Below are 12,608 nucleotides of genomic sequence, written 5' to 3'. Positions count from 1 at the left end.
GGGTGCGGGACCGGCGATGCGCGGTGAGGCTGGAGGGGTCGGGGGGGCTGCGAGCCGAGCGGGAGCATTTGGGGCAAAGGGAGTTGGAATTGAAATTGTTTGGCTCGTGGTGCTCTTGGGGAGCTGTGGGTGTCACGCTGGTTCTGCTGCGGGGTTTTGCAACGACCGGAGCGTGCCCACTGTCAGAATTTCCCCTATTTCGTGCAAATGCAGCAGTCTCGAGTTGTGTGTCTTTGGGGTTGCCTCGCTCACGTCAGTGGAGCTGCTTTGCTCTGACGTTTGACTGTATTTTAATTTTTCAAACCTGTTTTCGCAGGGACAGTGCTGTGTGAGTCAGACGAAAGGATGGCACTTGCAGAACCAGTCCCCGTGGCCTATTGCAATTCAGCTCCTCAAGCGACCTGTGAGGTGTCACTGAAAGATGTGCTGCTCAACTCTTCACCCAGGTTTGTCTAATTTGGGGGTTTATTTATCCTGTTGTGACCTGTATATATAGTTCATATTCTATCATGCTTACTTTGATTAATTAAAGTGATTTTGGAAGAGCCCTGCCTCTGCAGGGAACAGCTCATGTGCAGTACCTACACTGATCTCAAACTCCTGCTGGTAAGAGGCTGCTTAGATTTACAGACTAAAGAGCAGATTAGGGTCTATATCTCACCACAGCATAATAGGATCTAGCTGTCTAAAACCTCTTTACCTAAATTTTTTTTTGGGCTGCATTGAATTACATGTCGTAAGGGGGAGAAAAGATGACTTGATTGACTGTGAGGGAAATAGCTGGGGCTTTTCTCCTCATATTACTGGGTCATTTGCATGCTTTGATCACAAAAGATGATGGAGAAATGGTGCAGAACTATTGCAACTGAGGATTAATTTGTGCTGAAAAATGTTCTCAATAATGAGGAGGGAGCACGGAGATGGGAACATCTCATAATCCCTTTGGGGGAAATAAATTATTTACTCAGCCCTGGTTGCTGGCTTGCAGATTAGTTCTGAGAAGCAGTTCTGCTTTAGGACAGGACATGGGATCAGCCATGTCAGATCTTCCCATGGCCTTAAACCTCCTCATATACCCAAAGCAGTGATAGTTGACTATTCCCTAGAAATTCAGAGTAAATGTAAATTAGAGGGAAGAGATTTCCCCCTTAGCCTGAAATTCACACAGTGCCTGTGCTGGATTTTCTTGTCTTTGGCCTGGTAGAAAGGGAAGAAAAGGTGGGGCTTGGTGGGAGCCCTGCCTGGCTTAGGCTGAGGAGTTCATGTGGGACCAGAGGAGCTCTCACCTGTGTGCAGTGTGACTGTGAGGGGCAGAGTCAGGGCTCCTTTTTGCCCCAGAGCTGCCCCTGCAGTGTTGGGGTTATTGTGATGTCAGGGCCCTGCAGCCCTTCTGGAGGAGCCTGGGCTTGGTGCTGCAGCCAGGTGTTGCTGTGGGGAAGGGAAAACACCGGCCTGGAGAAACAACACCTGTGTGATGGGCTGAGGCAAAGGGCCCTGGTAGGACAGGGCGGGATGGAGAGTTTGGGTCTCTGCAGGATAATCTTAAATCAGCTAAAACTCAGACCTCAGTGCTGTGCCCATGGTCCTGGCAGGGCATTGCCCAGGGCAGGGAACCCAGCAGTGGCGGCCTGGTTGGAGGGTGGGATTCCCAAATCTCACCGGGTCTGGCTTCCAACTGCTGCTCTCAAGTGGGACATGAGACTTGATTATCCCCCTCTCTTAGGGCTGTGAGAAAGTCCAGCTTGGAAAGGGGCAGAGTAAGAACAGTTTTGCAATCAGGCAGGTGGTGCTGCACCAGCTCCTGCAGGGCTGAAAGTGAAAGGAGGCTGAAACTCAGCTGGGAGGAGCGTGGCTGAAGCACATGGGGATGAGCCTCTTTCCATTTCTTCCCAAGCATCTGGTGGGAGCCCTGGCTTTAATAGGAATACCTAAGAACAAGATTTCCTGTTAAATCAATTTCCTGCTCTTTTGCAGGAAATCTCTGTGGGTTTCCCCATGGGGTGACTTGAGAGTGTCCCCAGGGCCTCCCTGTTGTTGGACTCACATACTGCAGAGAGGAGATGAGCTCCAGATCCATGTGTCCCTTCCTGCCCCCCTCCTTCTCCTCCTCCCAGCTGCAGGCTCTTTGTTTCAGGCACCTGGAGCAGACCTTAGGAATTAAATGATGGCTGTTTTTGGGATGATGTTTATGGATTCTTCTGCAGCTCGTCTGCAATGAAAGCTGCAATTAGGACAACACTCACGTGTTCGAAACAGGCAGAACTTGCACACTCTGAGGGACCTGTTCCATTGCTGGGGCCATGCAGGGCAGTGAATTAATAAAGTCACCTGCAGAACATCAGGAGTCACTTTGACATCCAAGGACTGAGTGACATTAAGGGGTGGAGCAAACCTGCCTGTGGCAGGCAGCCGTCAGTGTTCTCATCCAGGGATAATTCCTCTTGCCTTGCAGAACTGCTGAGCCACACAACAGCGAGCCAGGGGAAGATTCCAAGATGGAGAAATGTCAGGTGAACTCACTCGGTCCCAAAGGTGGGTGGATGGAAGTTTGGTGACTGTGGTGTGCATGAAATTATTATTGCAATGAGAGAAGGATTTGTCATGACAATGGAAGAAGCAGCTCAGGTTGCAGGATGGGCTGTGCAGAAGTGTCTTGAACTCAGACTTTAGAGCCCAGCTGTGCTTCAAGGATTAAATAGGCAGTGTCAGTGCCTGATGCTCATCTACCAGCTACCAGTGTCCTGCTTTCAGTCCTCCTTAAAAGAAAAAAATTAAAAATAGCAGAGTATAAGATGCAGGAAGCTTTCACCTTACCAGTACAAGAGCCTTAGGGCAGCAGAGCCAGTTAGAGGGGATGTAAGTGGGAGATGTTTAACAAAATTTGAAAGTGCTCTAGAGGCTTCCAGTCTAAAATACTGGGGGTCACATGGCAAACTTGCCAAGAAGAAAAGGTCAAAAAAGAGCTGTGGGAGGAGGTGTAACAGCATTTGCTTTCATGTGCTTGGTACTTGTATTTCTACTGCTGTTATGGCAGCAGGAAATTTCTAATCTAAGATGCTGAACACTTTTCCTTCCAAGCAGCCTCCCCCCCTCCTGGCTCCAGCGTGTGGACAACGCGTCGTGATGGAGAGGTCAGGCTGAGGATGGAAGAACAGGGCATTGGCAGCGAGGCCCCAAAGACTGTGCACCAGCTCCTGCAGGAAAGTGTGAATAAATACAGTGACTATTATGCCCTTGCATCCAAAAAAGATGGCCAGTGGATAAAGCTGACATATAAGATGTACTATGATGAGTGCTGGAAAGCAGCCAAAAGCTTTCTGAAGGTAAGAGTGTGTTGAATTCTCTTTTTTCGTATTCACAGAATCCTAAAATCAGCACGGTTTGGGTTGGAAGGGACCTTAAAGCTCATTCAGTGCCACCCCTGGCACTGGTAGGGACACCTTCCACTATCCCAGGGTGCTCCAACCTGGCCTTGGACACTTCCAGGGATCCAGGGGCAGCCCCAGCTGCTCTGGGCACCCTGTGCCAGGGCCTGCCCACCCACACAGCCAAGAATTTCTTCCCAATATCTGATGTAAATCTATCTTCTTTTAACTTAAAACTGTTCTCCCTTTTCCTACCACTGTGTAAAAAGTCAAGTTTGATGGTCACTCATTTAAGTGCTGGAATGGCTGCATTCAGGTCTGTCTTAAACCTGCAAATTCCCTGAGTGCAGATGAATCTTAGTGACAGGGAAGTACCTGAACATGCTATGGACACCTTGGTATTTAATATTTTTGACATTTGCTTCCACATTTAACCAAGAAAAAGAGCATATAAGGAAACATTTAAACTGAGGTGCCTGGTAAGCCTGGACACTGCCCCTCCAGAGGCATGGAAAAGTTCATCTTTCTAAGAAAAAAACTCAAAGGAATGCTTACAAACCAGACTTAAATGTCCCAAGTGGCCCAGCCCTTTGCCTGTGCTGTTGGGATTAGGAGACTTGGAGAGGGAAACCAACATTATCTGTTCTTACTGTTGGGATCAAGTCTTATCTCTTCAAGTTAAGGCCAGCCTGGTTTTACTCCTGTGCTGGGATCTTCCACTCTGGGACAAAACCAGGCAGTTAAAGACTGGGTCTCCAAGAGCTGGAATTTCATAGCCAAGAGTCGCTGTCCCTGGAGCTTGTTGCTCTGGCCATTATTGATGTCTGACATACCCAACCTGTACCAAATGTCCCAGGAGGTGTTGTCTGTCTTCACCTCTCACCTTCTCATTCCCAGCCCCAGGAACTGGTAACTCCCTGGATTGCAGGTTTATGTTCCTGTTAGTGCCAGTGAGCCAGTCTTTCCAAGGGCAGACCTCAGCAAATTTCTATTTTCCTGCCCACTTACAGCAGTGTGAAACTTTCACTGGTTCCATCTTGGCTCCTGGGAAGTTTTTCAGTGGGAATTACCCCGTGTAAGAACATGAACTCTTCCCCTCAGTGCTGTGCTCAGAGCAATGAACTCTGAGCTTTGTCCAGAGGAGAAGCCAGGCTGCTGTAATGTCATCTCTTGTTTGCAGCTGGGGCTGGAGCGTTTCCATGGAGTGGGCATCCTGGGATTTAATTCTGCAGAGTGGTTCATTGCTGACATTGGAGCTATCCTTGCAGGGTAAGAGTCTTGTTTCTTGCCATGCATTTTGCTTTGGCAGGCAGAGAGTGACTGCAGTCATGAGAAGCAGGTTCTGATTAAAACCCCCAATAAAACAAACAAAAAAACCCCCGAATCCAACTGCTTATATTTGAATTTAATGAAGTTAGATAGAACATGAACTATTTCATAATGAATTAATGAGACCAGAGTTAAATTCTTTTTTTTAGCCAGCTGCTTCTCTCAAAATAAGATGACCAGTACGTTAATCCAAAAGCATTCTTATGTACACAGTGATTAAAACATGGTGGGAAATGCCAGAGAATCCCAGGGCTGGATTGTGATATCTGCCTTCCACGTGAGACATTTTGGTGCCTCACGCCACTCTTGACATTTCCCACGCCCCAGAACAGAATCTTTCCTCTTGGAATTAAGCCCTCCCCTCTTTGTTGACATTTTATGGGATATTCTTATTACAGTTTTTTTTCTCTGAAATGATCTGAATTTTGACAGCAGCTCTGCTTGTCCTCTAACTCTGTGTTTTGCTTTTCTGTTTTGTTTTTTCCCTTTTCCTTTGCAGGGGATTTGCTGTTGGGATCTACACTACAAACTCTCCCGAGGCCTGTCATTATGTGGCAGAGAACTGCAGTGCCAACGTTATAGTGGTGGAAAATCATAAACAGCTGCAAAAAATCTTAGAAGTAATTATGTTTTTTAAATGGCTGGGGGGTTACAGCAACCTGTTGACAGATGTGGGAGGGTAAAATGCTGTGGGAGGGCATTACCTGGGGGGAATGCTGGCTCTGAGAGCAGAGGGGAGCTCCTTGGTGTGCTCCCTGCTCAGCTGGGTGAGCTGGCACTGGCACTACGTCTCACAAGAGGTTAAGTGGTGCTTTCACTTCTTAAAAGCCTTGGGCTTAAAATAGGAGAAGCCAAAATGAACAACTGAGCATCCTCTAGGTTGTCTGGTGACATCCCAGCTCAAATTATGACTGTTCCTAGTGAGGCAAACCCATTCTTTCAGGAGCACAGATGGGATTCTCTTGGCTTTACATAAAATGGCAAATAGGAGGAGATGCTAAGTGGGGGTTACAGAGGTCTGAAAGGGACAAACAGCATTTGCTCCTTCTCATGAATCTCCCTTCTTAATACAGATTGAAGATAGACTACCTCATCTGAAGGGGATTGTCCAGTATGGGGAGGAGATCAAAGAGAAGAGACCCAATCTGTACTCGGTAAGTCCTGGGCTTCTTCAGTGCTTGTGAGTCCTGGTTGTGTTCAGCCGATGGCTGCAAGTACCTGTCACCTCCCACAGGACCTTAAATGAGATGGTCTTTAAGGTCCCTTCCACCCCAACCAGCCTGGGGTTCTGTCACTGTGATCCCCTGAGCTCGTGTTGGCTGTGATGGGCAGGAGTTTGCTGTTGTGCAACCTGGATAATCCATGTTGTAAGGGGGCTGTGAGCCTACTGACCTCTGCCAGGCAGCCTCGGGCCCTGCAGTTACTCCAGGGAGTTGCTACAGAGCTGTAAAGCTACTGGGGGTGGGTCTGTCTCCTTTCTGCTTCTCCCTGTGTCAGCCAGAAAACACTGTGGGATGACTGTGGATTTACAGCCTTTTCCAGAGGTTTGGGCAGGGAGAACAGCATCCTTGTCCTGGTGTGCAGCAAAGGGTTTAATTTTTCATGTGGGTGATACCTTACAAAGTGACCGAGCTCTTCTGTTCTCTGCAGTGGAGGGAGTTCATGGAGCTGGGCAGGGACGTGCCGGACTCGCGGCTCCGCGAGGTCATCGCGGCCCAGAAACCCAACCAGTGCTGCACCCTCATCTACACCTCGGGCACCACGGGGCAGCCCAAGGGCGTCATGCTCAGCCACGACAACGTGAGTGCCCAGAGCCACCCCAGCAACTGTGACCCTGGGGGTGCTGAGGGAGAACATCCTGAGCTGGAAGGGACCCTCAGGGATCATCAGTGCAGCCCCTGGCCCTGCCCAGACACCCCAACAACCCCAGCCTGGGCATCCCTGAGAGCGCTGTCCAAACGCCCCTGCAGCTCGGGCAGCCTCGGGGCCGGGCCCATTCCCTGGGGAGCCTGGGCAGTGCCCAGCAGCCTCGGGGGGAAGAACCTTTCCCTGAGCTCCATGCCCAGCCCTGACCCAGCTCCAGCCGTTCCCTGGGCTCCTGTCCCTGTCCCAGAGCAGAGCTCAGCCCCTGCCCCTCCGCCTCCCCTCGGGAGGAGCTGCAGCCCCCAGGAGCCTCCCCTCAGTCTCCTCTGCTCCAGTCCCGCCTTTGAGATCCCAGGATGCTGTAGCTCTGTTGTGCCTGTGTGTTCTGTGCTGCTCTGAAGCCCCTGTGGGTCCCTGTTGCAGCTGACGTGGACGGCGGCGGCGGCCGGACGCTTCATCATGCTGAGCGATGCCCAGGACAGGCAGGAGCAGGTGGGCAGTTACCTGCCCCTCAGCCACATCGCCGCACAAATGTCTGATATTTGGTCAGCCATGACCTTTGGAGTGCAAGTTTACTTTGCCCAACCAGATGCATTGAAGGTAAAAAAAAAAGATAATAAACTTACACCCATCCACCTGCTTGAGCTGGGGTGGGTGCTTAAAACAAGGCTGTGTTATCTCATGGTTCTGTCAGCTTTGCTAACTGGGTTTACTTTGCCCACTGACCAAGTGCCCCTGTTGGTTTGAGTGGAGCCACTCTGACTGTCACCTTTTGACTCTGTCACAGACTGGGAGAAGCTGACCCAGCACTTCTCAACTGGGAGCTGCTGAGTTCTCACCTGATACCTGGTCCCACATCGAGAACTGGTTGAGCAACAGCTTTGCTCTGCCCACATTGCACAATGGCCCCAGCTAAATCTGAGTCCTGGGTGTAAAGGATTCTTTTGTCAGCACTGGCACTGAGAGCATCGACCCTTGCTCCCTTCCCAGTTCCCCCTGGAATGCCCCAGGGGTTCCCTTCTCTTGGTGCCACTGCAAAAAACAAACAATTCCTCAAAACTGATGGCAGAGTCCCAAGTTTTGCTAGTGACCAGAGCTGGCCTGAAGTCTGCAGTGAATCACTTCTAAAAACTGCATTAAATCCTTCTTCTCTCAGGGCAGCTTGGTGGAGACCCTGCGGGAAGTGAGGCCAACTGCTTTTTTGGGAGTTCCTCGTGTCTGGGAAAAAATGGAAGAGAAAATGAAATCTGTGGGCATGAAATCCTCAGCGCTCCGAAGGAAGGTGGCATCGTGGGCCAAGGGAGTGGGGCTGCAGACCAACCTGAAGAGGATGAATGGGTAATTATGAGCTACATTTCAGGAATGCTGATGAGTTTTAGGAGAACTTTACTGTCCATCCAGGATTATGTCCCATGTGAAAGGCCAGTGGCTCTCGGACCCGAGGGGGGAAATCATCTGTTATTTTACTGAATAAACTAAAGTAGGATGAAGATAAAAGGAGGAAGGGGGAGAAGTTCCACGTGTGCCCGTTTTCCTCCCGCAGGTGCTCCGAGGTGCCGGTGAATTTCCGCCTGGCCAGGCAGTTGGTGTACAGGAAGGTGCGCAAGGCCATCGGGCTGGACCGCTGCACCAAGTGCTACACGGGGGCTGCTCCCATCACCAGAGACACCCTGGAGTTCTTTTTGAGCCTGAACATTCCCGTGCTGGAGCTGTATGGGATGAGTGAGAGCTCTGGGCCTCACACCATCTCCCTACCTCACGCCTTCAAGCTCGGCAGGTGAGCACCTTCCTGGGAGCAGAGGGAGTGGTGGGTTCTGCCTCTGGCACATCCCTCTCTCCTGGCAGAGCTCATCCCCAGAGCTTTGCTGCCACTAAAAGGTCACTGGGGAGCCACATCATGGGTGAAGAGATCTGCTGAGGGCAGAGGCAGCAGGGATGTGTGAATTTGCCTTGGCTGGGTTCTGTAGGAGCTGGGGAAGAAGTGAAGGGCTGGTAGGAAGAAGGAAGAATTGGTAACTCCAACTACCCTTCCCTTTAATGACTGAAGGGTGCAGGGTTGTCTTTGGGTGGCTCGTTCAGTCTGCACAGTGAAAGTTTGCTGCCAAGGATGTAAATCTGTTCGTTCCAAGCTCAGGTGTTGAGAACAATGAGTGCAAACCAGCAGGTGTGTGAGCACTGGTCTCTGCAATAACAGCTCTTTCTGCAGCTGCCCTTCCATGAGCAGATGCCTTTGAAGCTCTTTGCTGAAGCTGTCGTGCTAAAAAGCTGCTGGGCTTTGTTCAAACCCCTTCAGCTTGAGAAGTGCTGCTGTAACCTCTGCTTGAATTCAGTTTAAAATAAATTAATCCCTGGTCTGTGTCACTTTCAGCTGTGGGAAGGAGCTGACGGGCTGCCACACCCTGATCCATAAACCCGACAAGGATGGTGTTGGGGAGATCTGCTTCTCAGGAAGGCACATCTTCATGGGCTACCTGAACATGGAGGACAAAACCAAAGAGGCCATCGATGGGGATGGCTGGCTGCACTCAGGGGACCTGGGCAAGCACGACAAGGATGGATTCCTTTTCATCACAGGCAGAATTAAAGGTAACACATCACCTGACTTTACCTTGGTGTTGTGCAGCCCTGTAGAAGTTGTTAATGTTGGGAAAGGCCTCATGGAGCCCAACTGTTCCCCAGCACTGCCAAGGCCACCACTAACCCATGTCCCCAGTTGCCACATCTTTTAAATCCTTCCAGGGATGGTGACTCCACCACTGTCCTGGGCAGCCTGTTCAATGCTGAACAGTGAAGAAATTTTTCCCAGTATCCAACCTAAACCTCCCCTGGTGCAGGGGAGGCTCTGCTGGTTGTGTGGTTGTGACTTGCACAGAAGAACGTTTAAATCCTTCTCCTCCTGGAGGTTCCATGTGAACGTGGCTGCAGGGTGTGGTGGGAGGAGAGGGGCAGCCTCTGGAGCCTGGGTGTGTTTGCAGAGTGAGGGAGAAGCCCTGTGATTTCAGCCCCAGCAGAGTTAATGCTTTGTGGGCTTGTTTTACCAGCAGCTCCCTCAGTTTCAGGAGCTTTGCTGGGTGCCCTCCAAGGAAAACAGCAGCTTAACTCTGTTGTGCAAGTGCCTTATAGCAATGTGGCTCTTGGGACAGCAATTTGAGCAACCCCAAACAAAGCCAAAGTCATGCAAGACTTCAGCCCTCAGAAAGAGAGAGGTGCTCATGTGAGGGCTGCTCTGAGGAACAGGAGATAACTGAGAAGGGGAGGCTCCCCTCTGCTCTGCAGCACATGGGAACCTCCAGCACCGCCCCAGCAAATCTTTCACTTCAATTTCTGACAATTTGGGTGCCCACTTAGGTGCCTTAGACCCCCAGGGGTCTGTGCCAGGGTGCCAAGGGGCTCTGTATTGCCAGACTGCAAACACCTGCGGAGCACCGAGGCAGCTCTGGCAGGGCTGTGTGTGCACAGCTCCTGCTCCTCTCTCCGGGCCTGGCTGGAGTCATGGGATCAGCACTGAGGCTGGAAAAGCCCTTTAAGATCCCTGAGTACAGCCCTGCCAAGGCCACCACTAAACCACATCCCCAAGTGCCACATCCACACATTTTTGAACACTTCCAGGGATGGTCACCCTGTGACTTTCCCAGGCCTGGTGTGCTGCCTCCTCCAGCTCTGCTGACACAGGCTCACTGTTTGATCAGCAGACACGAAGGAGCAGTTGAGTTCTTTGAGATTGTGGGAAGGGAAGAAGCTCCAAGCATTAATCAGGATTTGATTGTTTTCCAGAGCTCATCATCACTGCAGGAGGTGAGAACATTCCTCCCGTTCCAATTGAAGACGCTGTCAAGAATGCTGTTCCCATCATCAGCAACGCCATGTTGGTTGGAGACAAAGCCAAATTCCTTGCTATGCTTCTGACACTAAAGGTAATGGAAAACAGGATGGGAATCCACCACCTGTGCTGCTGAATCTCATTAAATCCAGGGAGGAGGAGAGCTTCTACACACTTCTAGTGTCTTGTGGAGCCAGGAACCCGCAGCACAATTTGCTGTAGCTGAGCTGCAAAGAGCAGCTGAAAGCACAGAGCTGTCACTTGCTCAGACTGTCAGGTCCTGCTGCTGTTCAGGGCAGCTTTTTCTGTGCCACACAGGGCAGGAAGAAACAGAAGGAAAAGACCCAGAAGTGAGGCTGGAAAAGGAAACCTTTCAGGTCTCCTCACCTCTTTTAGTTTCTTCCAGAGCAGTCTGGGAGGTAAAAAGCTGTCAGGGATTTCTTTGTCAGACTCTGGCTTTAAACTCCAGCAGGACACATCCGTGGTGGCCTGTGCTGACTGTCAGAGTGGGAATTGCCCCTTAGTGAGACCGAGGCCAACAGCCTGGGCCTGGGGCAGGAGACCTGAGGTGGCCCTGGTGGTGGCCCTGCTGTGCTTGTCATGATCGAATGCTGTGTGTGACTTCCAAGAATTTTTTTTTTTAGGGAAGTAAATTGTGCTGCAGAAAAGGTCTGGAAAAAGTGATTAACTTTGGATAGCACAGGAGGAATTTGGCAGGTGAGCTCTGTACCCTGCTTGCTCCTTGGCCCTGAGGTGGCTCCTGAGCAGGCAGAGATCTCAGGGGTTTATCTGTGTTTTGTCCCCAGCTTCCATTGGCACCCAGGGGTTGGGTGAGAGCTGAGGGGCTGATGGGATTGGAGCGGGGTGGGGAAAGGAGCCTGGGAACCATTCCAGGGCTGGAGGCTCCTCAGTGCAGAGGGCCTCAGGTGCTCAGCAATGCACAGTTCCCCTTCTGCCTGTCCTGCAGTGTGTTGTGGATGCAGAAACGGGCAAGCCTGGAGATGACCTCACTCCAGAAGCTCTGGAATTCTGTCAGAAGCTGGGCAGCAAGGCCACCAAGGTCTCAGAAATTATCAGCAGCAAAGACAAGGCCGTCTACGCCGCCATCCAGAAAGGGATCTCTGCTGTCAATGAGAGAGCTGTGTCCAATGCCCAGAAAGTCCAGAAGTGGATCCTGCTGGAGAAGGACTTCTCCCTCTTTGGTGGAGAGCTTGGTGAGTGGTGGGGGAGGTGTCTGGGGTTTTCCCTGCGCCCCTTCCCTGGCTATTGAGCACCAACAGAACCCCAGTGCACAGAGCTGCCCCCAGCCTTTCCTCACTGTGCCTTTTCCATGTGGCAGTTTGGGGTGGGATGAGCTGGGCTGAATTCCCACTTCTGCCCAACAGCACCCAGGGGAGCAGTGAGCAGTGCTTACCCTCCTGCAATCCTGGAATATCCTGAGCTGGAAGGGACCCTCAGGGATCATCAGTGCAGCCCCTGGCCCTGCACAGACACCCCAACAACCCCAGCCTGGGCATCCCTGAGAGCGCTGTCCAAACGCTCCTGCAGCTCTGGCAGCCTCGGGGCCGGGCCCATTCCCTGGGGAGCCTGGGCAGTGCCCAGCAGCCTCTGGGTGCTGCTGTGCTGCTTCTGCTCACAGGGGAGGGAGGGAGATTCTATTAAACCCAAAGAGAAGTTTAGAACTGGTCACTGTTCCTGTGTTCTGCCTCTCCCCTCCAGCCCTGCTTCACCCCAGGCCGGGTGGGTGCTCCCAGTGCTTCCCTCCCCATTAACCCCAGTGCTGGTTCCCTACAGGCCCCACCATGAAGCTGAAGAGGCCGGTGGTGGCTCAGAAATACCAGGACCAAATCTCTCAGTTTTACACGGACATCGAAACCCCCTCGGGGGAGCCCTCGACCCGGCCATAGAGCCGGGACTGAAACCACTCCCGAGGGCGTTCCCAGCTGCCCAGGAAGGATTCCCTGGATTCTGTTGAAATAAAGAGGCTCAGCCCTCAGGCAGCCCCTCGGCGTCGCTTCGCTGTCATGTCCTGGCCCTGCAGTGTGGTGAGCGTGGTCCTGCCCATGTTCTGCTGTGTCTTGTGTCCCGTGCTGAGATATCCCAAATATCTCAACTTTGTATTTTTTATTTCCATTTTTATAAGGGCAATACAATGTTTACCTTAAATCCACGTGACATGTTACGTTCTAACCAAAGTTTTCTTTTCCTGAGATGAATGTAAAACAGGAGCT

At 51.4% G+C, this 12,608-nt stretch overlaps 1 protein-coding gene across 3 annotated transcripts in view; it reads left to right on the top strand.

Moving 5' to 3' along the window:
* ACSBG2 (acyl-CoA synthetase bubblegum family member 2) overlaps positions 1-12,543 on the top strand; it is a 16,465-nt gene extending 3,922 nt beyond the window's left edge. For 2 of the 3 annotated variants that reach the window (XM_017743866.1, XM_017743868.1), the window contains exons 2-15: positions 317-446; positions 2,453-2,532; positions 3,082-3,323; positions 4,546-4,634; positions 5,194-5,314; positions 5,768-5,848; positions 6,345-6,494; positions 6,981-7,157; positions 7,714-7,895; positions 8,101-8,334; positions 8,926-9,143; positions 10,332-10,471; positions 11,345-11,591; positions 12,172-12,543. In XM_017743866.1, the coding sequence (XP_017599355.1) occupies positions 317-446; positions 2,453-2,532; positions 3,082-3,323; positions 4,546-4,634; positions 5,194-5,314; positions 5,768-5,848; positions 6,345-6,494; positions 6,981-7,157; positions 7,714-7,895; positions 8,101-8,334; positions 8,926-9,143; positions 10,332-10,471; positions 11,345-11,591; positions 12,172-12,284 (2,204 nt within the window). In that variant the 3' untranslated portion in view covers positions 12,285-12,543. Of the gene's footprint in view, positions 1-3; positions 24-316; positions 447-2,452; positions 2,533-3,081; positions 3,324-4,545; positions 4,635-5,193; positions 5,315-5,767; positions 5,849-6,344; positions 6,495-6,980; positions 7,158-7,713; positions 7,896-8,100; positions 8,335-8,925; positions 9,144-10,331; positions 10,472-11,344; positions 11,592-12,171 lie in introns of all 3 variants that reach the window. The other variant, XM_017743867.1, reaches the window with a different exon arrangement.
* Positions 12,544-12,608: the final 65 nt, after the last annotated feature.

The sequence above is a fragment of the Corvus brachyrhynchos genome, unplaced genomic scaffold (assembly GCF_000691975.1).
Source record: "Corvus brachyrhynchos isolate BGI_N302 unplaced genomic scaffold, ASM69197v1 scaffold219, whole genome shotgun sequence".
Classification (NCBI taxonomy): Eukaryota; Metazoa; Chordata; class Aves; order Passeriformes; family Corvidae; genus Corvus; species Corvus brachyrhynchos.
Note: the sequence above shows the minus strand (reverse complement) of the source record. Positions and strands in the feature narration are given on the sequence as shown.